The 25236-nt window shown below is 43.2% G+C and overlaps 1 protein-coding gene across 2 annotated transcripts; it reads left to right on the top strand.

Moving 5' to 3' along the window:
• Positions 1-2351: 2351 nt before the first annotated feature.
• On the top strand, positions 2352-24881 carry samhd1 (SAM domain and HD domain 1). 2 transcript variants are annotated; one of them, XM_024412348.2, is made up of 16 exons: positions 2352-3282; positions 4247-4313; positions 4485-4554; positions 5351-5511; positions 6849-6964; positions 8709-8779; positions 8934-9113; positions 9539-9639; positions 18770-18878; positions 19014-19105; positions 22254-22369; positions 22632-22771; positions 22883-22978; positions 23139-23243; positions 23340-23477; positions 23652-24881. In XM_024412348.2, the coding sequence occupies exons 1-16, from the start codon at positions 3105-3107 to the stop codon at positions 23796-23798; spliced, it is 1887 nt and encodes a 628-aa protein (XP_024268116.1). In that variant the 5' UTR covers positions 2352-3104; the 3' UTR covers positions 23799-24881. The 2 variants fall into 2 exon arrangements, with proteins under 2 accessions (XP_024268116.1, XP_024268117.1); XM_024412349.2 differs by lacking the exon at positions 4247-4313 and adding an exon at positions 4128-4184 and having other exon boundaries at positions 3157-3282.
• The last annotated feature ends 355 nt before the right edge of the window (positions 24882-25236 follow it).

A 25236-nucleotide genomic window follows, 5' to 3' on the forward strand; every position in this document is an offset into this window, starting at 1 on the left:
CCTGGCGGGCTGTATCACCGCCTGGTATGGCAACTGCACCGCCCTCAACCGTAAGGCTCTCCAGAGGGTAGTGAGGTCTGCACAACGCATCACCGGGGGCAAACTACCTGCCCTCCAGGACACCTACACCACCCGATGCTACAGGAAGGCCATAAAGATCATCAAGGACATCAACCACCCGAGCCACTGCCTGTTCACCCCGCTGTCATCCAGAAGGCGAGGTCAGTACAGGTGCATCAAAGCTGGGACCGAGAGACTGAAAAACAGCTTCTATCTCAAGGCCATCAGACTGTTAAACAGCCACCACTAACATTGAGTGGCTACTGCCAACACACTGTCAATGACACTGACTCTACTCCAGCCACTTTAATAATGGGAATTGATGGGAAATGATGTAAATATATCACTAGCCACTTTAAACAATGCTACCTTATATAATGTTACTTACCCTACATTATTCATCTCATATGCATACGTAGATACTGTACTCTATATCATCGACTGCATCCTTATGTAATACATGTATCACTAGCCACTTTAACTATGCCACTTGGTTTACATACTCATCTCATATGTATATACTGTACTCGATATCATCTACTGTATCTTGCCTATGCTGCTCTGTACCATCACTCATTCATATATCCTTATGTACATATTCTTTATCCCCTTACACTGTGTATAAGACAGTAGTTTTTTGGAATTGTTAGTTAGATTACTTGTTCGTTATTACTGCATTGTCGGAACTAGAAGCACAAGCATTTCGCTACACTCGCATTAACATCTGCTAACCATGTGTATGTGACAAATAAAATTAGATTTGATTTGATATATATTTTAATTCTCCTTTTTTCTCCCCAATTTCATGGTATCCAATTGTTAGTAGTTACTGTCTTGTCTCATCGCTACAACTCCCGCACGGCTTCGGGAGAGGCGAAGGTCGAGAGCCATGCATCCTCCAAAACACAACCCAACCAAGCCGCACTGCTTCTTAACACAGCGCGCATCCCACCTGGAAGCCAGCCGCACCAATGTGTAGGAGGAAACACCGTACACCTGGCGACCTGGTCAGCGTGCACTGCGCCCGGCCCATCACAGGAGTCGCTAGTGCGCGATGAGACAAGGATATCCCTGCCGGCCAAACCCTCCCTAACCCGGACGCCGCTAGGCCAATTGTGCGGCGCCCATGGGCCTCCCGGTCGCGGCCGGCTGCGACAGAGCCTGGGCTCGAACCCAGAGATAATTGTGCATATCTTAACACGGTATTAATGCTGTTATGTTTGTGTCTTTTCTGTTGCTTTCCAAATCTTGTGCTATTACTCTCTTAGGAACCAGGAGGAGAAATTGGAGAAACTAAAAGCCTCTCCAGCTGACATGGAGCAAGCCAGCAGATTCAGCTGGAATGGCATTTTGTTGTATGATGAGATGGAAATACATTTGTGTATGGTGTGATAATAGAACAGATTCCATAAGTCTCTGAGTTTGTAAACCTAACCTTGTTATCATTGTTAGTTCATTTATTATTTTTTATTTTTTTGTGCATGTCTTGTTATCATTGTTAGTTCATTTATAAGTAATTTCCAAGTTTATGTACGTTGAACATTAGGAAGCTATTGTTCCAGGCTGTGGCCTGTTAGATTCTGGTTTAAACTTGAACATTGTTATACTCAGAAGCGTAGTATATAAAGGAGTAAAAGAGAGTGGTTTTTACATCAGAAGTTAATGGTATCTGTAGAAGACAGATGCCTGTGAAATTGGGAGATGGGTGGAGATCTTTAGTCAGGTCAGTTTCCCTTAACTAGCTAATGTTAGCTGGCTGGCTCGTTATGTGACGTGTGTAATACTACACGTTGTTTACCTAGCTAGCTACATGTCTTAAACTAAAGTGTACAGCACCCATTGAATATGGCTGGTGTCAGTAAACATCTGCAAAAAAGCGTAATGAAATTGTTGCCAGCAGAGCTGGTTAGGCAGTGTTCATGTTATCCAGAGGTAAATAAATCATCAGTCAGAGCTCAAATGTGCACTCCGAGAGCGAAACGAAATGGGTGGGGCTAAAGCTTAAGAGGTTGTGAACAATGCTGAATGGATACTCCCTAGCTGCATTGTCGGAACTAGAAGCACAAGCATTTCGCTACACTCGCATTAACATCTGCTAACCATGTGTATGTGACAAATAAAATTATTTGATTTGATTTGATGTAGACAAAGAAGTGCTCTTCACTAGATACCAAAACATTCAAAGGTCATTTTATCAAATGTGAGTTTACAAGTTGATCAACTTTCAAAGCAGAATTATCCAATATAAAAAACACAATTAAAAAATTTGCTACATAAGACCGAATCCAGGTCGTGAGTCACAAATGACTCAAATTGAGTAACAATAAATCATTTTGGAGAAATAATATGAATTGGCATATTAGGCATAACACAATTTTACCTTTTAAGATACCCAAATATAGTTTTCGTTATCCTAATTTTGTTTTGTTTTCTGATTGTTTCAGTGCATGCATTCAACAAGGGCATGAGACGAAGGAATGTGGTGTATCAGTGGAGAAAGTTTTGTGTATATGCTTTGGGGGTGCTCATGGGGCTGGAGATCGGAGGTGTCCGGTGAGAGAAAGGCAGGTTGATGTTGCCAGGGTCAGAGTAGTACAGAAAGTGCCATATGCTGAAGCAGTGAAGAGAGTGGTAGAGGAAGATGGGTACAGGGTGAGGGATCATGATAGGATAAGGAGGCAGAGATCAATAGAGTGGGAGAGGAATACATATGTGCTTCAGTAAAGTGGGTTTCTTAGCATTCATAGTCATGGTTAACTGTATTACAAGGTTTTACTGCATAATATTTATTTTAAATAGTAAAATGGGGAGAGTTTAGTGAGGGCTAATAGTTGGCAGCGTCATTTTCCTTTTTCCCAATTTTGTATTAGCGGAAGTTCATCTCGGTAGGCTGTGACTGGCCCCACACTCCAATGCAGTAGGTGGCAGTGTATGCGCCTTAAAGTTGGCTACGATCCGCCAACCCAATCCCAAAGAAGAAGGTGTGGTTTACTACGAGAGCGCTGTTTTATTGTGTTACCGGCATTCTTCTATTACCGATCAATATGGATAGGCGAAAGCGCTCCAGAGAAGATTTACCGACAGCGGACCATTTCAATACCCCGGAGGAGAGAGTTTATGCCGGGCTGTCGCTGGACGGGGACTTAAGGCAGTGGAGTGTCGAGGACACTTGCAGATACCTGCGTCTGGAAGGGCTCGGGATATGGGAGGAGAAATTCAGAGGTTCGATTGTTGTGATCACTGTTTTGCATGTCTTCACTAACTAGCTACATATACATGATCTTTGACTGACCAAGCCAATGTGGCTTGTAACAGTAAACTAAACTGCAGAGAAAGTGACTGGGTCAGCAGCAGAGGAATTGCTAGCCCACTAGATCAGCTGTTGTTGGTTAAAATCAAATTGTATTAGTCACATGCGCCGAAGACAACAGGTGTAGTAGACCTTACAGTGAAATGCTGAATACAACAGGTGTAGTAGACCTTACAGTGAAATGCTGAATACAACAGGTGTAGTACATCTTACAGTGAAATGCTGAATACAACAGGTGTAGGTCTTACAGTGAAATGCTGAATACAACAGGTGTAGGTCTTACAGTGAAATTCTGAATACAACAGGTGTAGTAGATCTTACAGTGAAATGCTGAGTACAACAGGTGTAGTAGACCTTACAGTGAAATGCTGAATACAACAGGTGTAGTAGATCTTAGTGAAATTCTGAATACAACAGGTGTAGTAGACCTTATAGTGAAATGCTGAATACAACAGGTGTAGGTCTTACAGTGAAATTCTGAATACAACAGGTGTAGTAGATCTTACAGTGAAATGCTGAGTACAACAGGTGTAGTAGACCTTACAGTGAAATGCTGAATACAACAGGTGTAGTAGATCTTAGTGAAATTCTGAATACAACAGGTGTAGTAGATCTTACAGTGAAATGCTGAGTACAACAGGTGTAGTAGATCTTACAGTGAAATGCTGAGTACAACAGGTGTAGGTCTTACAGTGAAATGCTGAATACAACAGGTGTCCACTAACCCTCTCCTTACTTTCTCTCTGGTATCTGTTAGTGCCCAGCATCAAGGTTGTTCCAGCCAAATAACTGATTCTATCTAATGAAGAGGAAGGTTGGTAGACTTGCACACAGGAAAGATGATCTGTCCTTTTTGTTTGGTTTTTCCCCACACAGAGCATCAGATAACAGGAGTGGGGTTACGATACCTTACAGAGACACATCTGGAGAATATGGGCATAGGGTATGTGTGGTGTGGTTTCGGTATGGGGTGTGGTCATTTCGGTGTGTCAATCTAATGTGCACTTTCTAATTTTGGTGTATTTGTTGTGACAGATTTCTCTTAGTCAATTTCTTGAGGATTGTGATGTTCTGATTTTGGTGTCATGATTATGAACGGACTCTCTCTCCTCAGGCCTCTTGGCACACGGCTGCAGATTCTGCACTGCCTGAGGAAGCTGTGGCAGATTGCAGCAGAGACCAAGGTAACGCAATAGAGGTTTTAGAGGCCCTCTTGGCTGCAGAGACCAAGTGTTGCTCTTTTAAACTGAATTTTCTGAAATTCTACACATTTTACTATGGGGCAGAAATACAATTTTAAAGTTTAAAGCTAGTTTCCAGCTATTCTATGTATTTGTCATTGGGCTGAGAGAAAAGTTGCAGTTTCAAGGTTAATATCCTGCAATTCTACACATTTTGCCATGGGGCTGAGTTAACATTATGCCTTGTTCTTATGCTATCTGAGTGACTCAAACATTATAACAAAATCAATGGAGGCCCCATGACGTCTTAGATTCTCCCTGATTTGTCTAGTTTTTATTTTGGTGATTGTTTGTTCTTAAATGTGATCTTATTAAAAAACAATATGGCTCCACTGTCTTTTCTACTTACTTTATATCTGGTTTTAGTCCTTTAGGTTTACACTGAAAACGTTTGACCCGGAAATGATTTAGCAAAAGGGGAAACATTGACTTTGAGCTCACGTTGAGAGGCTGATGGACAGGGAGACAATGCATGGGAGAGAAAATCACCTCAACCACATTGTACTTCATTTTTATTTTATTTATTTATTATTGTGAAAGAAGTAAAACACCAGTAATAGCTGTTTTTTTTTCATGTTCTCTATTCCCTGTTTTATAATGTTTTTAAATTTTATTGCAAGAGTAATGACCCTACTCTAACCACGGCCACATAACTAGAGCTGCACCCTTTTCTATTCCAGAGAGGGAAAAATAGAGGAAGAGGAGTATCAACAATAAGATATATTATTGTCTCCTGTAGGTGTTTAATGACCCCATCCATGGCCATGTAGAGATGCATCCTCTGCTGGTCCGTATCATCGACACCCCTCAGTTCCAGAGGCTCCGCCACATTAAGCAGCTGGGAGGAACATACTTTGTCTTCCCTGGAGCCTCCCACAACCGCTTCGAACACTCCATAGGGTATGTAGGAGTTTGTAAGTATGCACTAGCATAGAGTACAAGTGTGGGTGCCTGAGCACTTCATAGGTTAAAGGTGTGTGGGCTTGACCTATATAGGGTGTGTACACCTTTTTAAATCCAAGATGTGGAGTGTACATGCGCAAATTGGCATTTAGTCTTTGTGGTTTTAGAGGACCTACCCTGCATTCAAAGTGTGTGTGGTGTCAGGAAAATAACCTCACACTCAACGTCAGCAAAACAAAGGAGATGATTGTGGACTTCAGGAAACAGCAGAGGGAGCAGCCCCCTATCCACATCGACGGGACAATAGTGGAGAAGGTGGAAAGTTTTTTTAAGTTCCTCGGCGTACACATCATGGACAAACTGAATTGGTCCACCCACACAGACAGCTTGGTGAAGAAGGTGCAACAGTGCCTCTTCAACCTCAGGAGGCTGAAGATATTTGGCTTATCCCCAAAAACACTCACAAACATTTACAGATGCACAATCGAGAGCATCGTGTCGGGCTGTATCACCGCAACTGCTTCGCCCACAACCGTAAGGCTCTCCAGAGGGTAGTGAGGTCTGCACAACGCATCACCAGGGGCAAACTACCTGCCCTCCAGGACACCTACACCACCCGATGTCACAGGAAGGCCATAAAGATCATCAAGGACAACAACCACCCGAGCCACTGCCTGTTCACCCCGCTATTACTGCATTGTCGGAACTAGAAGCACAAGCATTTCGCTACACTCGCATTAACATCTGCTAACCATGTGTATGTGACAAATAAAATTTGATTTGATTTGAAGGCGAGGTCAGTACAGGTGCATCAAAGCTGGGACCGAGAGACTGAAAAACAGCTTCTATCTCAAGGCCATCAGACTTAACCAGCCACCACTAACATTGAGTGGCTGCTGCCACTTTAAACAATGCCACTTTATAGAATGTTTACATACCCTACATTACTCATCTCATATGTATATACTGTACTCTATACCATCTACTGCATCTTGCCTATGCCGCACGGCCATCGCTCATCCATATATTTATATGTACATATTCTTATTAATTCCTTTACACTTGAGTTTAAAAGGTAGTAGTTGTGAAATTGTTAGATTACTTGTTAGATATTACTGAATGGTCGGAACTAGAAGCACAAGCATTTTGCTACACTCGCATTAAAATCTGTTAACCATGTGTATGTGACAAATAAGATTTGATTTCAAAAGCCACAATAGAAACTGTCCTGGTTCTTTTTCAGCCCCTAGCCCCTTCCTTAAGCTCCCAGTTCCCAGTGGTTACCTAGCAGGTTTCCTGAGTTGTAAAATGGTTGTTGTGGTCGTGTGTTTTAGGGTAGGCTACCTGGCAGGTTCGCTGGTCCAGGAGTTGAATGAGAGACAACCAGAGCTCTTCATCTCTCGTAGAGACATATTGTGTGTCCAGATCGCCGGTCTCTGTCACGACCTGGGTGAGTCTCTCACACACACCACACACACATTATATATATATATATATATACACACACACACACAGTGCCTTGCGAAAGTATTTGAACTTTGCGACCTTTTGCCACATTTCAGGCTTCAAACATAAAGATATAAAACTGTATTTTTTTTGTGAAGAATCAACAACAAGTGGGACACAGTCATGAAGTGGAACGACATTTATTGGATATTTCAAACTTTTTTTAACAAATCAAAAACTGAAAAATTGGGCGTGCAAAATTATTCAGCCCCCTTAAGTTAATATTTTGTAGCGCCACCTTTTGCTGCGATTACAGCTTTAAGTCGCTTGGGGTATGTCTCTATCAGTTTTGCACATCGAGAGACTGAAATTTTTTCCCATTCCTCCTCGCAAAGCAGCTCGAGCTCAGTGAGGTTGGATGGAGAGCATTTGTGAACAGCAGTTTTCAGTTCTTTCCACAGATTCTCGATTGGATTCAGGTCTGGACTTTGACTTGGCCATTCTAACACCTGGATATGTTTATTTTTTAACCATTCCATTGTAGATTTTGCTTTATGTTTTGGATCATTGTCTTGTTGGAAGACATCTCCGTCCCAGTCTTAGGTCTTTTGCAGACTCCATCAGGTTTTCTTCCAGAATGGTCCTGTATTTGGCTCCATCCATCTTCCCATTAATTTTAACCATCTTCCCTGTCCCTGCTGAAGAAAAGCAGGCCCAAACCATGATGCTGCCACCACCATGTTTGACAGTGAGGATGGTGTGTTCAGGGTGATGAGCTGTGTTGCTTTTACACCAAACATAACGTTTTGCATTGTTGCCAAAAAGTTCAATTTTGGTTTCATCTGACCAGAGCACCGTCTTCCACATGTTTGGTGTGTCTCTCAGGTGGCTTGTGGCAAACCTTAAACTACACTTTTTATGGATATCTTTAAGAAATGGCTTTCTTCTTGCCACTCTTCCATAAAGGCCAGATTTGTGCAATATACGACTGATTGTTGTCCTATGGACAGAGTCTCCCACCTCAGCTGTAGATCTCTGCAGTTCATCCAGAGTGATCATGGGCGTCTTGGCTGCATCTCTGATCAGTCTTCTCCTTGTATGAGCTGAAAGTTTAGAGGGACGGGCAGGTCTTGGTAGATTTGCAGTGGTCTGATACTCCTTCCATTTCAATATTATCGCTTGCACAGTGCTCCTTGGGATGTTTAAAGCTTGGGAAATCTTTTTGTATCCAAATCCGGCTTTAAACTTCTTCACAACAGTATCTCGGACCTGCCTGGTGTGTTCCTTGTTCTTCATGATGCTCTCTGCGCTTTTAACGGACCTCTGAGACTATCACAGTGCAGGTGCATTTATACGGAGACTTGATTACACACAGGTGGATTGTATTTATCATCATTAGTCATTTAGGTCAACATTGGATCATTCAGAGATCCTCACTGAACTTCTGGAGAGAGTTTGCTGCACTGAAAGTAAAGGGGCTGAATAATTTTGCACGCCCAATTTTTCAGTTTTTGATTTCTTAAAAAAGTTTAAAATAGCCAATAAATGTCGTTCCACTTCATGATTGTGTCCCACTTGTTGTTGATTCTTCTCAAAAAAATACAGTTTTATATCTTTATGTTTGAAGCCTGAAATGTGGCAAAAGGTCGCAAAGTTCAAGGGGGCCGAATACTTTCGCAAGGCACTGTATATACACACTTTTTTTACAATCTTACTTTCTCATAAATGTGATATCTCTCACTCTCCAGGTCATGGTCCTTTCTCCCATATGTTTGATGGGATGTTCATCCCCAAAGTGCGTCCAGAATCTAAGTGGAATGTAAGACCTTTCTTTCCTCATCCTCACTCGTTTCCTCCTTTTTCGCTCTGTTTACATGTCTGTGCTGTTGTTTGTGTCAATATCTTCCTGTGTGTGCTCAAACATGTGCAGGTCACCTGTATTTGTGTGTACGCTCACTTTGTGTGTGTTACAGCACGAGGAGGCGTCCCTGGCCATGTTTGACCACCTGGTGTGTGAGAATGCCTTGGAGCCGGCGATGAAGGAGCATGGCCTGGTCCTTCCTGATGACCTGGTCTTCATCAAGGAGCAGATTGCTGGACCACAGAACACTGTCCCCCTCAGCCAGGGACTAAGTCAGCCAGCCAGTGAGCCGGTTAGTCAGTCAATCAACCAATTTAAGAATCATGGAGGTGTGGGTTCGTTTCCCACTTCTGACACCAATGGTAACGGAGACCACCCTAGTGGTGGAAGTTTCGGTGAAGAAGCCCAAACATGACGGTAACAAAACAGAAAATATAAATTGGGGGTAAACTGAATAAATCAACACCTGAAAGCCACTCTGACCCTTGTTGCCTCCTCAATGAAACCTTCACCGCTAGGGCGGTAAATGTTACAATCATCAATCAACATTAATCAGTCAACAAACATCAATCAATATTACTTCATGAATATTATTTATTTATGCTTTCTAGCATTTCATTGTCTATGGGTTGAATTTAAACTAATTTGATCTAATTTGGAGTTTCATGCCCGGATGTCTGTCTGTCTAGTCTGAGTCTGTTCTTTTTCCCTCCACAGTGGCCATATAAGGGCCGACCAGAGGAGAAGTCCTTCCTCTATGAGATTGTGGCCAACAAAAGGAACGGCATCGATGTAGACAAGTGGGACTACTTCGCCAGGTGAGTCCCCCAGTTGGAGTTTATCCCTTTTAGAAACTATGATCAATTACTGGAGTAATCTATATTAGAGATCTAACAATACATAGGAACATTGGAGTATATTAGGAAAATAGTATGGGTAACTTTTCTTAAATAATCTTCAGGGCCTAAAATGAACACCTGCCAAATACGGGTATATTTTGGCATTGGCAGGTAAGATGTTTATTTCACCAGCCACATTGGTGGGTGGTCAGGGCTTCACAGTGAGAGCATTTCACTTGCATTTGTGAATAAAAAGTATGATCACATTTATAGCAAAATAAATGCTGCTGTTTTGTAGCCAAATAACTAAGAATCCTATATAGCCTATTCCACCTTGCGCTTCAAATCAAATCAAATTTTATTTGTCACATACACATGGTTAGCAGATGTTAATGCGAGTGTAGCGAAATGCTTGTGCTTCTAGTTCCGACAATGCAGTAATAACGAGCAAGTAGTCTAACTAACAATTCCAAAAAAAACTACTGTCATACACAGTGTAAGGGGATAAAGAATATGTACATAAGGATATATGAATGAGTGATGGTACAGAGCGGCATAGGCAAGATACAGTAGATGATATCGAGTACAGTATATACATATGAGATAAGTATGTAAACCAAGTGGCATAGTTAAAGTGGCTAGTGATACATGTATTACATAAGGATGCAGTCGATGATATAGAGTACAGTATCAACGTATGCATATGAGATGAACAATGTAGGGTAAGTAACATTATATAAGGTAGCATTGTTTAAAGTGGCTAGTGATATATTTACATCATTTCCCATCGATTCCCATGATTAAAGTGGCTGGAGTAGAGTCAGTGTCATTGACAGTGTGTTGGCAGTAGCCACTCAATGTTAGTGGTGGCTGTTTAACAGTCTGATGGCCTTGAGATAGAAGCTGTTTTTCAGTCTCTCGGTCCCAGCTTTGATGCACCTGTACTGACCTCGCCTTCTGGATGGCAGCGGGGTGAACAGGCAGTGGCTCGGGTGGTTGATGTCCTTGATGATCTTTATGGCCTTCCTGTAGCATCGGGTGGTGTAGGTGTCCTGGAGGGCAGGTAGTTTGCCCCCGGTGATGCGTTGTGCAGACCTCACTACCCTCTGGAGAGCCTTACGGTTGAGGGCGGTGCAGTTGCCATACCAGGCGGTGATACAGCCCGCCAGGATGCTCTCGATTGTGCATCTGTAGAAGTTTGTGAGTGCTTTTGGAGACAAGCCGAATTTCTTCAGCCTCCTGAGGTTGAAGAGGCGCTGCTGCGCCTTCCTCACGATGCTGTCTGTGTGAGTGGACCAATTCAGTTTGTCTGTGATGTGTATGCCGAGGAACTTAAAACTTGCTACCCTCTCCACTACTGTTCCATCGATGTGGATGGGGGTGTTCCCTCTGCTGTTTCCTGAAGTCCACAATCATCTCCTTAGTTTTGTTGACGTTGAGTGTGAGGTTATTTTCCTGACACCACACTCCGAGGGCCCTCACCTCCTCCCTGTAGGCCGTCTCGTCGTTGTTGGTAATCAAGCCTACCACTGTTGTGTCGTCCGCAAACTTGATGATTGAGTTGGAGGCGTGCATGGCCACGCAGTCGTGGGTGAACAGGGAGTACAGGAGAGGGCTCAGAACGCACCCTTGTGGGGCCCCAGTGTTGAGGATCAGCGGGGAGGAGATGTTGTTGCCTACCCTCACCACCTGGGGGCGGCCCGTCAGGAAGTCCAGTACCCAGTTGCACAGGGCGGGGTCGAGACCCAGGGTCTCGAGCTTGATGACGAGCTTGGAGGGTACTATGGTGTTGAATGCCGAGCTGTAGTCGATGAACAGCATTCTCACATAGTTATTCCTCTTGTCCAGATGGGTTAGGGCAGTGTGCAGTGTGGTTGAGATTGCATCGTCTGTGGACCTATTTGGGCGGTAAGCAAATTGGAGTGGGTCAAGGGTGTCAGGTAGGGTGGAGGTGATATGGTCCTTGACTAGTCTCTCAAAGCACTTCATGATGACGGATGTGAGTGCTACGGGCGGTAGTCGTTTAGCTCAGTTACCTTAGCTTTCTTGGGAACAGGAACAATGGTGGCCCTCTTGAAGCATGTGGGAACAGCAGACTGGTATAGGGATTGATTGAATATGTCCGTAAACACACCGGCCAGCTGGTCTGCGCATGCTCTGAGGGCGCGGCTGGGGATGCCGTCTGGGCCTGCAGCCTTGCGAGGGTTAACACGTTTAAATGTCTTACTCACTTCGGCTGCAGTGAAGGAGAGACCGCATGTTTCCGTTGCAGGCCGTGTCAGTGGCACTGTATTGTCCTCAAAGCGGGCAAAAAGTTAATTAGTCTGCCTGGGAGCAAGACATCCTGGTCCGTGACTGGGCTGGGTTTCTTCCTGTAGTCCGTGATTGACTGTAGACCCTGCCACATACCTCTTGTGTCTGAGCCGTTGAATTGAGATTCTACTTTGTCTCTGTACTGGCGCTTAGCTTGTTTGATAGCCTTGCGGAGGGAATAGCTGCACTGTTTGTATTCAGCCATGTTACCAGACACCTTGCCCTGATTAAAAGCAGTGGTTTGTGCCTTCAGTTTCACACGAATGCTGCCATCAATCCACGGTTTCTGGTTAGGGAATGTTTTAATCGTTGCTATGGGAACGACATCTTCAACGCACGTTCTAATGAACTCGCACACCGTATCAGCGTATTCGTCAATGTTGTTGTCTGACGCAATACGAAACATCTCCCAGTCCACGTGATGGAAGCAGTCTTGGAGTGTGGAGTCAGCTTGGTTGGACCAGCGTTGGACAGACCTCAGCGTGGGAGCTTCTTGTTTTAGTTTCTGTCTGTAGGCAGGGATCAACAAAATGGAGTCGTGGTCAGCTTTTCCGAAAGGGGGGCGGGGCAGGGCCTTATATGCGTCGCGGAAGTTAGAGTAACAATGATCCAGGGTCTTTCCACCCCTGGTTGCGCAATCGATATGCTGATAAAATTTAGGGAGTCTTGTTTTCAGATTAGCCTTGTTAAAATCCCCAGCTACAATGAATGCAGCCTCCGGATAAATCGTTTCCAGTTTGCAGAGAGTTAAATAAAGTTCGTTCAGAGCCATCGATGTGTCTGCTTGGGGGATATATACGGCTGTGATTATAATCGAAGAGAATTCTCTTGGTAGATAATGCGGTCTACATTTGATTGTGAGGAATTCTAAATCAGGTGAACAGAAGGATTTGAGTTCCTGTATGTTTCTTTCATCACACCATGTCACGTTGGCCATAAGACATACGCCCCCGCCCCTCTTCTTACCAGAAAGATGTTTGTTTCTGTCGGCGCGATGCGTGGAGAAACCCGCTGGCTGCACCGCTTCGGATTGCGTCTCTCCAGTTAGCCATGTTTCCGTGAAGCAGAGAACGTTACAGTCTCTGATGTCCCTCTGGAATGCTACCCTTGCTCGGATTTCATCAACCTTGTTGTCAAGAGACTGGACATTGGCAAGAAGAATGCTAGGGAGTGGTGCACGATGTGCCCGTCTCCGGAGTCTGACCAGAAGACCGCTTCGTTTCCCTCTTTTTCTGAGTCGTTTTTTTTTTTGGTCGCTGCATGTGATCCACTCGGTTACACTGGTTGTAAGGCAGAACACAGGATCCGCGTCGCGAAAAACATATTCTTGGTCGTACTGATGGTGAGTTGACGCTGATCTTATATTCAGTAGTTCTTGTCGGCTGTATGTAAAGAAACCTAAGATGACCTGGGGTACTAGTGTAAGAAATAACACGTAAAAAAACAAAAAACTATAGTTTCCCACTGTCTGGCTATAATGTGCGCATTTGAATAGCTGAGTGAAATATATATTTTCAGAAGCGCTGCTCACAGGCATAAAACTATAAAAGTTGGTCTAATTTACTTGAAACTAAAGTCTCCTGAAGTGAGACTTTGTCCTTGTGTTTCTTGTCTATTTACATTGTTTTGTTCACAAGCTAGGTTGTTTCTCTATGTTTGACTTTCAACTGCTAGGGAAGAGAAGACAAATCTTCTACTCGTCAGACTCAATCTCATAGGCACTAACATGACTCGAGTCATGCTACCACGGTAACCTCCCGCCCTTAAAGGGGCAGGTGAATTTTTTTGTCTCATCGGTGATATTTTGGTTAAAAGATTCAGGTCACAAAAAAAATGAAATTAACTTGTTGACGCACCCCATCCCGGTAGCGGGATAATTGTCATCAGCAACGCTGAATAGCATAGCACAGTCAAATAATATTACTGAAAAATATTCATATTCATGAAATCACAAGTGCAATATTGCAAAACACAGCTTAGCCTTTTGTTAATCCACCTGTCGGCTCAGATTTAGAAATTATGCTTTACAGTGAAAGCAATCCAAGCGTTTGTAAGTTTATCGTTCGCATGACAAAACATGAAGTACACTTAGTATCAGGTAGCTTGGTCATGAAAATCAGAAAAGCAACCAAATTATTTGTTTACCTTTGATCTTCGGATGTTTTCACTCACGAGACTCCCAGTTACACAACAAATGTTCCTTTTGTTCCATAAAGATTATTTTTATATACCTCCGTTTGTTTGTCGCGTTATGTTCAGAAATCCACAACGCAGACGAAAATTCCAAATAATATCCATAATGTCCACAGAAACATGTCAAACGTTTTTTATAATCAATCCTCAGGTTGTTTTTAAAATATATATTCGATAATATATTAACCGGGAGTGTAGGTTTTTGAAAAGGACCGGGAGTAACAATGGCCTCTTTACTCTGTTACGCAAAACTCATTCTGAGAGCCCCCACCTATCCACTTACGAAATGTGATCTCTCTCGCTAATTTTTCAAAATAAAAGCCTGAAACTATGTCTAAAGACTGTGGACACCTTAGGGAAGCCATGGAAAAAGGAATCTGGTTGATATCCCTTTAAATGGAGGATAGGCATGTATAGGAACAGAGAGGTTTCAAAATAAGAGGCACTTCCTGATTGGATTTTCCTCAGGTTTTCACCTGCAATATCAGTTCTGTTATACTCACAGACAATATTTTGACAGTTTTGGAAACTTTAGAGTATTTTCTATACTAATCGGAAAATTATATGCATATTCTAGTTTCTGGGGCTGAGAAATAGGCTGTTTCAAATGGGTACGTTTTTGCCAAAAACGAAAATACTCAGAATACTTCAGAAACATTACAAAGCATGCTCATCTCTTTTGTTGGTGTAATTGGTGTAATTTTAGCGTAAAAAAATATTTTTGCTGGTAAAAACGTTTTTTTTTGTCAAATGCGCCAAATAGACCTTATAGTGAAATGCTTACTTACAAGCCCTTAACCAACAATACTTTAAGAAGTTGACATGAATGACATGAAGTCTTAGGTAAAAAATAGATAAGTAGAAAATAAAAGTAACAAATAAACAGCAGCAGTAAAATAACAAGCAATGCTTTTTACAGGGGGTGCCGGTACAATGTGTGGGGGCACCGGTTAGTCAAAGTAATTGAGGTATTATGTACATGTAGGTAGAGTTAAAGTGACTATGTATAGATTATAAATGGAGAGTAGCAGTGTAAAAGAGGGGTCTGGGTAGCCCTTTGATTAGCTGTTCAGGAGTCTTATGGCTTGTTAAGTTGTTAAGTTAAGCTGTTAAGAAACCTTTTGGACCTAGATCTGGCGCTCCGGTACCGCTTGCCGTGCAGTAGCAGAGAGAACAGTCTATGACTAGGGTGGCTGGAGTCTTTGACCATTTTTAGGGCCTTCCTTTGGCACCGCCTGATATAGAGGTCCTGCATGGCAGGAAGCTTGGCCCCAGTGATGTACTGAACTGTACGCACTACCCTCTGTAGCACCTTGCAGTCGGAGGCCGAGCAGTTGCCATACCAGGCAGTGATGCAACCAGTGATGCAACCATGCTCTCGATGGTGCAGCTGTAGAACCATTTGAGAATCTGGGGACCCATGCCAAATCTTCTCAATCTCCTGCCTGCTTCACAACTGTCTTAGTGTGTTTAGACCATGATAGTTTGTTGGTGATGTTGACACCAAGGAATTTGAAGCTCTCAACCTGTTCCACTACAGCCTCGTCGATGAGAATGGGGGCGTACCTGGTCCTCCTTTTCCTGTAGTCCACACTCATCTCCTTTGTCTTGATCACGTTGAGGAAAAGGTTGTTGTCCTGGCACCACACGGCCAGGTCTCTGACCTCCTCTCTATAGGCGGTCTCATCGTTGTCGGTGATCAGGCCTATCACTGGTGTCATCGGCAAACTTAATGATGGTGTTGGAGTCATGCTTGGCCACGCAGTCATGAGTGAACAGGGAGTACAGGAGGGGACTGAGCACGCCCCCCTGAGGGGCCCCCGTGTTGAGGATCAGAGTGGCAGATGTGTTGTTCCGTACCCTTACCACCTGACGGGGCGACCCGTCAGGAAGTCCAGGATCCAGTTGCAGAGGGAGGTGTTTAGTCCCAGGGTCCTTAGCTTAGTGATAAACTTCGAGGGCACTATGGTGTTGAACGCTGAGCTGTAGTCAATGAATAGCATTCTCACATACACTACCCTTCAAAAGTTTGGGGTCACTTAAAACCAATTTTTTTGTCCTTCAAAATAACATCAAATTGATCAGTGTAGACATTGTTAATGTTGTAAATGACTATTGTAGCTTGAAAAAGCGGATTTCTTATGGAGTATCTACATAGGCGTACAGAGGCCCATTATCAGCAACAATCACTCCAGTGTTACAATAGCACGTTGTGTTAGCTAATCCAAGTTTATCATTTGAAAAGGCTAATTGATCATTAGAAAACCTTTTGCAATTATATTAGCACAGCTGAAAACTGTTGTTCTGATTTAAAGAAGCAATAAAACTGGTCTTCTTTAGACTAGTTGAGTATCTGGAGTATCAGCATTTGTGGGTTTAATTACAGGTTCAAAATGGCCAGAAACAAAGACCTTTCTTCTGAAACTCATCAGTCTATTCTTGTTCTGAGAAATGAAGGCTATTCCATGCAAGAAATTGCCAAGAAACTGAAGATCTCATACAACGCTGTGTACTACACCCTTCACAGAACAGCGTAAACTGGCTCTATCCAGAATAGATAGAGGAGTGGGAGACCCCAGTGCACAACTGAGCAAGAGGACAAGTACATTAGAGTCTCTTGTTTGAGAAACAGATGACTCACAAGTCCTCAACTGACAGCTTCATTAAATATTAACTGCAAAACACCAGTCTCAACATCAACAGTGAAGAGGCGACTCCGGGACGCTGGCCTTCTAGGCAGAGTTGCAAAGAAAAAGCCATATGCACATTGCAAAGAAAAAGCCAATACACATTGCCTGTGAGCATCAGAGGTGAACCAGTTGCTTACATAGCTCGAGCAAGACATTCATCAGCATTTCTCTGACTACTTTCCTCCATTGAGTCAAATAAACTTATGATTCCAGGAGGACCATGAGCTGTTGCTATTGATAAGGTGTCTGATTCATCATCTCCACCTCGAATTGTCCGAGGTTGCTTGTTGTGAGCGCTGAGGGAACTTTATGCACTTGGCCTGATGATTCTGCATCTTTGTTGCATTCTTCACATATTATTAGGCACAGTATTTGCAAATGTACACAGCTTGTCCTTCTGCAGTGAAATGTCTCCACACATCAGATAGTGCCTGTGGCATTTTCCTGTAAAGATTAGAAAAAAATGAGTAAAGGAAACAACAAATACAATTCCATATACAGATAAATAGTTAAGTAGTTAGATTAAACAACTAATTTGTCAGGTAAATGTTTTAAAATGAAACCTGTATGAAAACAGGTGAATTAACACTCCTCAGTTAACAGGCTCAAGCAAGCTAAAACCCACATAGTAGCAAAAACTCACTAGCAGAAATTGTTAACAAGTTAGAAATGATTTAAACACACTTTGCTGTAGGCTACTGTTTACTAGTTAACAAAGTATTTATGTCATAAAATATATTCACCCCACCCAGTATTGTCATCCAAACTTACCAGAAAGCATGTAGTCCTTGGCTCAGACAGTGTAGTAGTGTGGGCTCAATAGCATCTCATTAGTGTGCAAGATCTTGATAATCAGCTGTACATGTGATGGAAGAATGCACTGTGCATGCAGAGGGTTGCAATTCCATTGAATTGGGGATAGTTTAACAAAAATATGCCACAAGACCTAGAATTGCCTAATGTGTATCCCATACAAAAGGTTCACTGTTATAAGAACTTTTTTTTTATGAAAAAAAATTCCCAAATTCCCGGGCTTAACTTCCAATGGAAAATTTTCCAGGAAAGTTTCCGACCCTTGCAACCCTAGTCTCTACACCATTTCACATTTTGCTACATAAGACCGAATCCTGGTTGTGAGTCACATATATGTTCTTCTTCACTTCATCTAAACTGACCTCTGCCTAAATTGCTCACTCTTCTCTAACTCACGGCTGTCATGATCACTTGTACCAGACTGTGTCTCTTCTCCTCCCATAGGATCTCTGATGGCTAACAATAACATATCCTGACAGAATGTAAACCTTATACGTTCCCCTCTCTCCCTCGGTGACATGAATAATAAGTATATTTCATATCTAAAAGTCAGATTTCATCGAAATAAATCCCCCTTGTGACAGGAAATGGACGCTTGTGTGCAACAGGGAGTAGCATTTGAATGGAAGCTTCACACAAAAAATGGGTTAAATTAAATGGGTTAAAATCTTGCTGGAAGTGACAGGGTTGGTGTAGGGACGTGTCAAAATGCAGAATTTTAGCACTTTAGCAAGCCTTTATTCATATAAAATCTGATGAATTGAATTCTCCATGTGGTCTATATTAAAGGGAACTTCAATTAATATAACAGGCTTTAAAATTCCAATATTGACACAATTTCTGCTTAATAATACAAGACACTCATTTTGTGGAACTACCATTTCATTGTAGAGCAAAGGAAATGCATAAACATTTACATTTTGTTTAGTGAGATCCTTTTTTTAAAACTTAAATGACAACAGGAACATTGAAAATTATTTTTATTTTATTAATAAAAAATAAAAACATTTTAACATAATGGATACATCAAAAACAGTATCACAGGTAAAGGAAAACCCAGACAAAACCAACAGAGACTCCCTCACTTTCTCACCCCACAGGGACTGCTTCCACCTGGGTATCCAAAATAACTTTGACTACCGTCGCTTTCTCAAGTTTGCCCGTGTGTGTGAGGTGAACGGGAAGAAGCACATCTGCACCCGAGACAAGGTAAATGCTTCTGCTTGGCCCTCAGTTACACCTCCTATTCATTCCCTTCATTTATGTTTTCATTCAACTTATGGTAAAGTAGTTAGGGAGTAGCCTAGTTTAGTGGTGATATCCATGTGTGTTGTCCACATACAGGAAGTGGGTAATCTGTATGACATGTTCCACACACGCAACTGCCTGCATAGAAGGGCCTACCAGCACAAGGTGGGCAACATCATAGAGACAATGTAAGTACTCTCACCTCAACAGGTGTTTAATACTGGTAACTGCCAAGATAGAGGAAACACCAACATAGTATCTTAATAGCGTGTTGGGCAACTACGAGCCAGAACAGCTTCAATGCACCTTGTCATAGTTTCTAAGTGTCTGGAAGTCAATTGGAGGGATGCGACACCATTCTTCCACAATAAATTCTATCATTTGTTGTTTTGTTGATTGTGGTAGAATCTCCCATAAGTGTTCAATTGGGTTGAGATCTGGTGACTGAGACTGCCATGGCATATGGTTTACATCGTGTTCATGCTCATCAAACCATTCAGTGACCACTCATGCCCTGTGTGTGGGGGCATTTGTATTTATTATGGATCCAAGGCGGTGGCTACTCTTCCTGGGGTCCGGCAAAATTAAGGCAGTTATACAATTTAAAAAAGATTACAATACATTCGTTACAGAATTCACAACACACAAAGTGTGCCCTTAGGACTTTACCACATATCTACAACGAAAACCATAGAACCATGACTACATGGAACTCTATTCCACAGTACTACATAGAACCATGACTACATGGAACTCTATTCCACAGTACTACATAGAACCATGACTACATGGAACTCTATTCCACATCAGGTGACTGATACAAGCAGTAAAATTAGATTTAAAAAGCAGATAAAAACACACCTTATGGAACAGCGAGGACTGAAGTAACACAAACATAGGCGCCTACACAGGCATGATAACGTACACACACATACACATGGATGTTAGTACTGTGGAATAGAGTTCCATAGTCTGTTCTGGATTTGGGGACTATGAAGGGACCTCTGGTGGCATGTCTTGTGGGGTATGCATGGGTGTCTGAGCTGTGTGCTCATTTGAGGCTGGTAACTCTAAATGAACTTATCCTCTGGGTCTTCCTTTCCTGTGGCAGTCCTCATGAGAGCCAGTTTGGTTTTTGCGACTGCTGGAGTGCTGCATCAGATGACCTGTCAAAGTTGTTGACATTTTCCATATTGACTGACCTTCATTTCTTAAAGTAATGATGGACTGTCGTGTCTCTTTGCTTATTTGAGCTGTTCTTGCAATAATATGGACTTGGTATTTTACCAAAAAGGGCTATCTTCTGTATACCAACCCTACCTTGTCACACCACATCTGATCGGCTCAAACGCATTAAGGAGGAAAGAAATCCCACAAATGAACTTTTAACAAGGCACAACTTTTATTTGAAATGCATTCCAGGTGACTACTGTTAGGTTCTAATTTTTCAGAGTAAGTAACTCACGGACACTAGAGAAGCTTAACCAAGGTTAATTCTCCCCAAAGGGTCTTTACAGCTGTAATTCAGACACAGACATGTCTTCCCCCGTGGTGGATTCATACCCCACTTTGGATGGAGTCTCCTTCTTATCTCTAAACATTGCCTCATTCTTGCTAAGCAGGGAACTAAGTGACATGAGCCTTAAATGGTTTCTCCCCTTATCAGTACTGTCACATGCAGTTGGTTTCCCTGAACTCAACCCCTCCCAAGCTTCATTATGAACCCCTCCCAAGCTTCATTATGGCCCCCTCCCAAGCTTCATTATGGCCCCTCCCAAGCTTCATTATGGCCCCCTCCCAAGCTTCATTATGGCCCCCTCCCAAGCTTCATTATGGCCCCCTCCCAAGCTTCATTATGGCCCCCTCCCAAGCTTCATTATGGCCCCCTCCCAAGCTTCATTATGGCCCCCTCCCAAGCTTCATTGGCCCCTCCCAAGCTTCATTACGGCCCCCTCCCTCATGTCTCATTACGGCCCCCCTCCTCATGTCTCATTACGGCCCCTCTTCCCTCATGTCTCATTGGCCCCTCTTCCTCATGTCTCATTACGGCCCCTCTTCCCTCATGTCTCATTACGGCCCCTCTTCCCTCATGTCTCATTACGGCCCTCTTGCCTCATGTCTCATTACGGGCCCTCTTCCTCATGTCTCATTACGGCCCCTCTTGCCTCATGTCTCATTACGGGCCCTCTTCCCTCATGTCTCATTACGGGCCCTCTTGCCTCATGTCTCATTACGGGCCCTCTTGCCTCATGTCTCATTACGGGCCCTCTTGCCTCATGTCTCATTACGGGCCCTCTTCCCTCATGTCTCATTACGGGCCCTCTTGCCTCATGTCTCTTCCTCATGTCTCATTACGGGCCCTCTTGCCTCATGTCTCATTACGGGCCCTCTTGCCTCATGTCTCATTACGGGCCCTCTTGCCTCATGTCTCATTACGGGCCCTCTTGCCTCATGTCTCATTACGGGCCCTCTTCCCTCCTCATACGGGCCCTCTCTCATTACGGGCCCTCTTGCCTCATGTCTCATTACGGGCCCTCTTGCCTCATGTCTCATTACGGGCCCTCTTGCCTCATGTCTCATTACGGGCCCTCTTCCCTCATGTCTCATTACGGGCCCTCATGTCTCATTACGGGCCCTCTTCCCTCATGTCTCATTACGGGCCCTCATGTCTTACGGGCCCTCATGTCTCATTACGGGCCTCATGTCTCATTACGGGCCCTCATGTCTCATTACGGGCCCTCATGTCTCATTACGGGCCCTCATGTCTCATTACGGGCCCTCTTCCCTCATGTCTCATTACGGGCCCTCTTCCCTCATGTCTCATACGGGCCCTCTTCCCTCATGTCTCATTACGGGCCCTCTTCCCTCATGTCTCATTACGGGCCCTCTTCCCTCATGTCTCATTACGGGCCCTCTTCCCTCATGTCTCATTATGGCCGCCCACCCACCCCTCATGTCTCATTATGGCCGCCCACCCACCCCTCATGTCTCATTATGGGCCCTCTTCCCTCATGTCTCATTATGCCCCTCTTCCCTCATGTCTCATTATGGCCGCCCACCCACCCCTCATGTCTCATCAAGGCTAGTTTGAAAAATCGCAAATATAAAATATATTTTGATTTGTTTAACATGTCTTAATGTTGATGTCTTCATTATCATTCTACAAAGTAGAATACAAAGGAAAAACCCTGGAATGAGTAGGTGTACAAACTTTCCCCTAGTATCTGTGTTATTTCCTATATTTTATACATTCATACAGGTTCTCAGAAATTGATTTTTTTCTGCTGTATTTTATATGTTCAAAATGAGATGTTATATTGTCTTGTCTTTTTTCAGGATCACAGAGGCCTTTTTAAAGGCAGACCCCCACATCCAGATACAAGGTTCAGGGGGAAAGATGTTCACCATCTCCACAGCAATAGACAACATGGAGGCCTACACTAAACTCACAGGTCCATTCAACCCCATAGAAATATAAAGTGTAGAATGGCTCTGGTCTGTTCTACTTACTCTCAAACCTCTGGTTGTCTGGGTTTTATGCCAGGCATCAAGGCTGTCCAAACAGGCTGGGTTTTCCATACCTGTTTTTTTGTGTGGCACATTGCTGTCCATTATAATTACTGCTGGGTTTGGTTTGCATGATTACCTCTCATCTTCCCACACTCCTTATCACCTTGTCTCTCCCCTCTCCCTCTCTCCTCCTTTCCCCTGTAGACCATGTGTTTGAGCAGATTCTGTACTCGTCATCCTCTGAGCTGGCTGAGGCCAGAGAGATCCTCCAAAACATCACCTGCAGACGCCTCTACAAGTGTGTGGGACAGACTCAGGCTGAGAAGCGAATGGAGGTTTCACAGGTGTGTGTGCGTGTGTTTTGGAGAGAGGATATCCTTCCATGGCATACTAGCGGAGCTTTCTACGAGATTCATATTATGTACCTCTCACACCCGCGTCTTCTCTTCCCCCAGGAAAAGCTCCTGGACTGGGCAGGCTGTGTGGCGAGGTCCAGGCCTCAGAATGACCTTCAAAATGTTACTCTGCAGCCAGGGGACTTTGTTGTCAATGTGAGTGTCCAGTCTTTTCACCTCAATCAGGGAACTGATTGAAAACATTTTACCATAGCCCCCCCCTTTCTATAGGTAACCCTTTGTTACCAGTTGTTCTGTTGAACATAGGTATCTCTTTGTAAGTCCATCTCTCCCCCTCTCTCTTTCTCTCTATCAGATCATCAACATGGACTGGGGTATGAAGGAGAAGAACCCCATCGACAAAGTGCGCTTCTACTGTAAGAACGACCCAACCAAAGCTTACCGGATCCGCAAGGACCAGGTCACTACTTCAATTACGTATTTTTATTTTATTTTTTATTATCCAATCATTTTTGGAGCTTGGAAACATGATATTAGGCAATTGTTGTTCCTGTAGGTGTCCAAGCTGCTGCCAGAACGGTTTGCTGAGCAGCTTATCAGGGTCTACTGTAAGAAGACCGATGAGAGGACCATGGAGGCAGCTAAGAAGAACTTTGTCCAGTGGTGCATGGATATGAACTTCTCCAAACCTCAGGTCAGGAGGCCTCTCTCTTTCATTTATATATAATTTTATCTCAAGTTGTTAGCGTTTTTACGTTGACAGTGCAAGGCTAAGCCATCACTATCTTACCTGCACAACACACAGTATTTTCCCTATGTTTAAAATGTACGCTGCTATCCCTGTGTGTTTGTGATCACATTTATTTAGGATGGAGACGTGATCGCACCAGAGCTCACCCCTCTTAAGGCAAGCTGGGCACACAACAATGACAGTGATGAAGAGGATAGCCAGGGAGGAAGAGGCTGGGATGCAGTCAATGGTGGACAAGAGAAGGCAAAGACCAGACTCTTTTAAGAGGAAGATGACAAACGAGAGAGTATCCTTCTGTTTACGGCAGTAGTTACCAATCATGGTCTTTGAGGGCCACAGGGTATGCAAGGTTTTGTTCCAACCCAGCACTAACACACCTGGTTCAGCTGATCTATGTCATTAAGAAGAACTGACTAGCTGAATGAGGTGTGTTCATGATGGGTTGTAACAAAAGCATGCACACCCTGTTGCTCCCTAGGACCATGGGTCGGTGACCGCCACCTCAAGAAAATGTGAGTCAGACTTTCCGAAGAAGTAGCTTTAATCAGGGTTCTGTTCACTCTGATTCAGTTTTGCCAGGGATTAGATCATGTAGTTTATTTTTAAATTGACTTTTTATGTTTTATTTCAAGCATACATTTTAGGTTTGGATATCTTAACGTTATGCTATTTCATGGTAAGAGAAGTGTGGGGAGTATGTGAGTATACATACCTGTTCTCCCAGGCTATGCATGTTGATGTATGTCACTATCAGACATGAATCTTTCCTATAGCCAAGCAACAACTATTACATATTTATCCATCCTGGTGAAAGTTACTCTTTGGACAATCATGCTGCTTTACCTTGTAATACTCCCAAAGCTGAATGTGTACTTATCCTTGGTGTTATATTTGATCCACATGCAAACAAACAGGTAGCCATTGTTTGTGTTTCAGGGCATTGTCTTTCTTTTATGCATGGTTTCTACGCTGTTTTAGTTTTTATATACCCACCTACCATAGTTAGCCTGGTCATGCATACCTACAGTATGTAGGCAAAAGTAGGAGTTGACTAAAGCACATACAGATCAGGGTACAATATAACTTAATTAAGTTCCGAAAAGCCACCACTTTAACTGACAAACAATGTTATCATATTATCTTTTTCATCCATGTACCCTACTGAGGCAAGTAGGTAAGCAGCTATCTGTCTAGTGTTTGGTATCATTTGGGAGTCTCGTTATGTTATCTTCATTTAAACAATGTTTACCCTAAAGTCTGCCTCGAGATGAGCCCACAGCTGTTGATCAGACATGTTTGTTGATTTAAGTTATGCACTTTGTTTTAAATAAAGAATATAATTTTGAATGAAAGACTAATTGGGGGAGAGTCTCACCATTTGAAGGGTTTTGTAATACAGAATGTAACTGGCCACATCTGCGAAATTACAACCCTCTTCTCTGCCTGGCTATCTGTTCTGTTTCCTAACAACTTTGTGTAGAAGACAGCTCTGGGGGGGGTCTATGGTAAACGGCTTGAGTCGTTCACGTTAGGATGGAATCCATAGTATAACCTGTTGTGAGAGGGTCAGTGCTATCCGGGTTCCTTGGGACATTCCTACCCTAAACCTTAACCCTTACCTTAACAATGCTTCTCGCTCTATATGCCTATTTGGAAGTTGATAACTTGGTAGCCTATAGACAGAAGAGTCTTCTCTTTTCAG

The sequence above is a fragment of the Oncorhynchus tshawytscha genome, linkage group LG28, assembly GCF_018296145.1.
Source record: "Oncorhynchus tshawytscha isolate Ot180627B linkage group LG28, Otsh_v2.0, whole genome shotgun sequence".
NCBI lineage: Eukaryota > Metazoa > Chordata > Actinopteri > Salmoniformes > Salmonidae > Oncorhynchus > Oncorhynchus tshawytscha.

What these genes read in the sequence shown, in the direction of transcription:
- samhd1 (XM_024412348.2), top strand. Translation starts at nt 3,105, where the DNA reads ATGGATAGGCGAAAGCGCTCCAGAGAAGATTTACCGACAGCGGACCAT. An exon ending in CGGTCTCTGTCACGACCTGG is followed by an intron (nt 6,965 to 8,708) that starts GTGAGTCTCTCA and finishes CTCACTCTCCAG; the next exon opens with GTCATGGTCCTTTCTCCCAT. An exon ending in GTCAGCCAGCCAGTGAGCCG is followed by an intron (nt 9,114 to 9,538) that starts GTTAGTCAGTCA and finishes TTCCCTCCACAG; the next exon opens with TGGCCATATAAGGGCCGACC.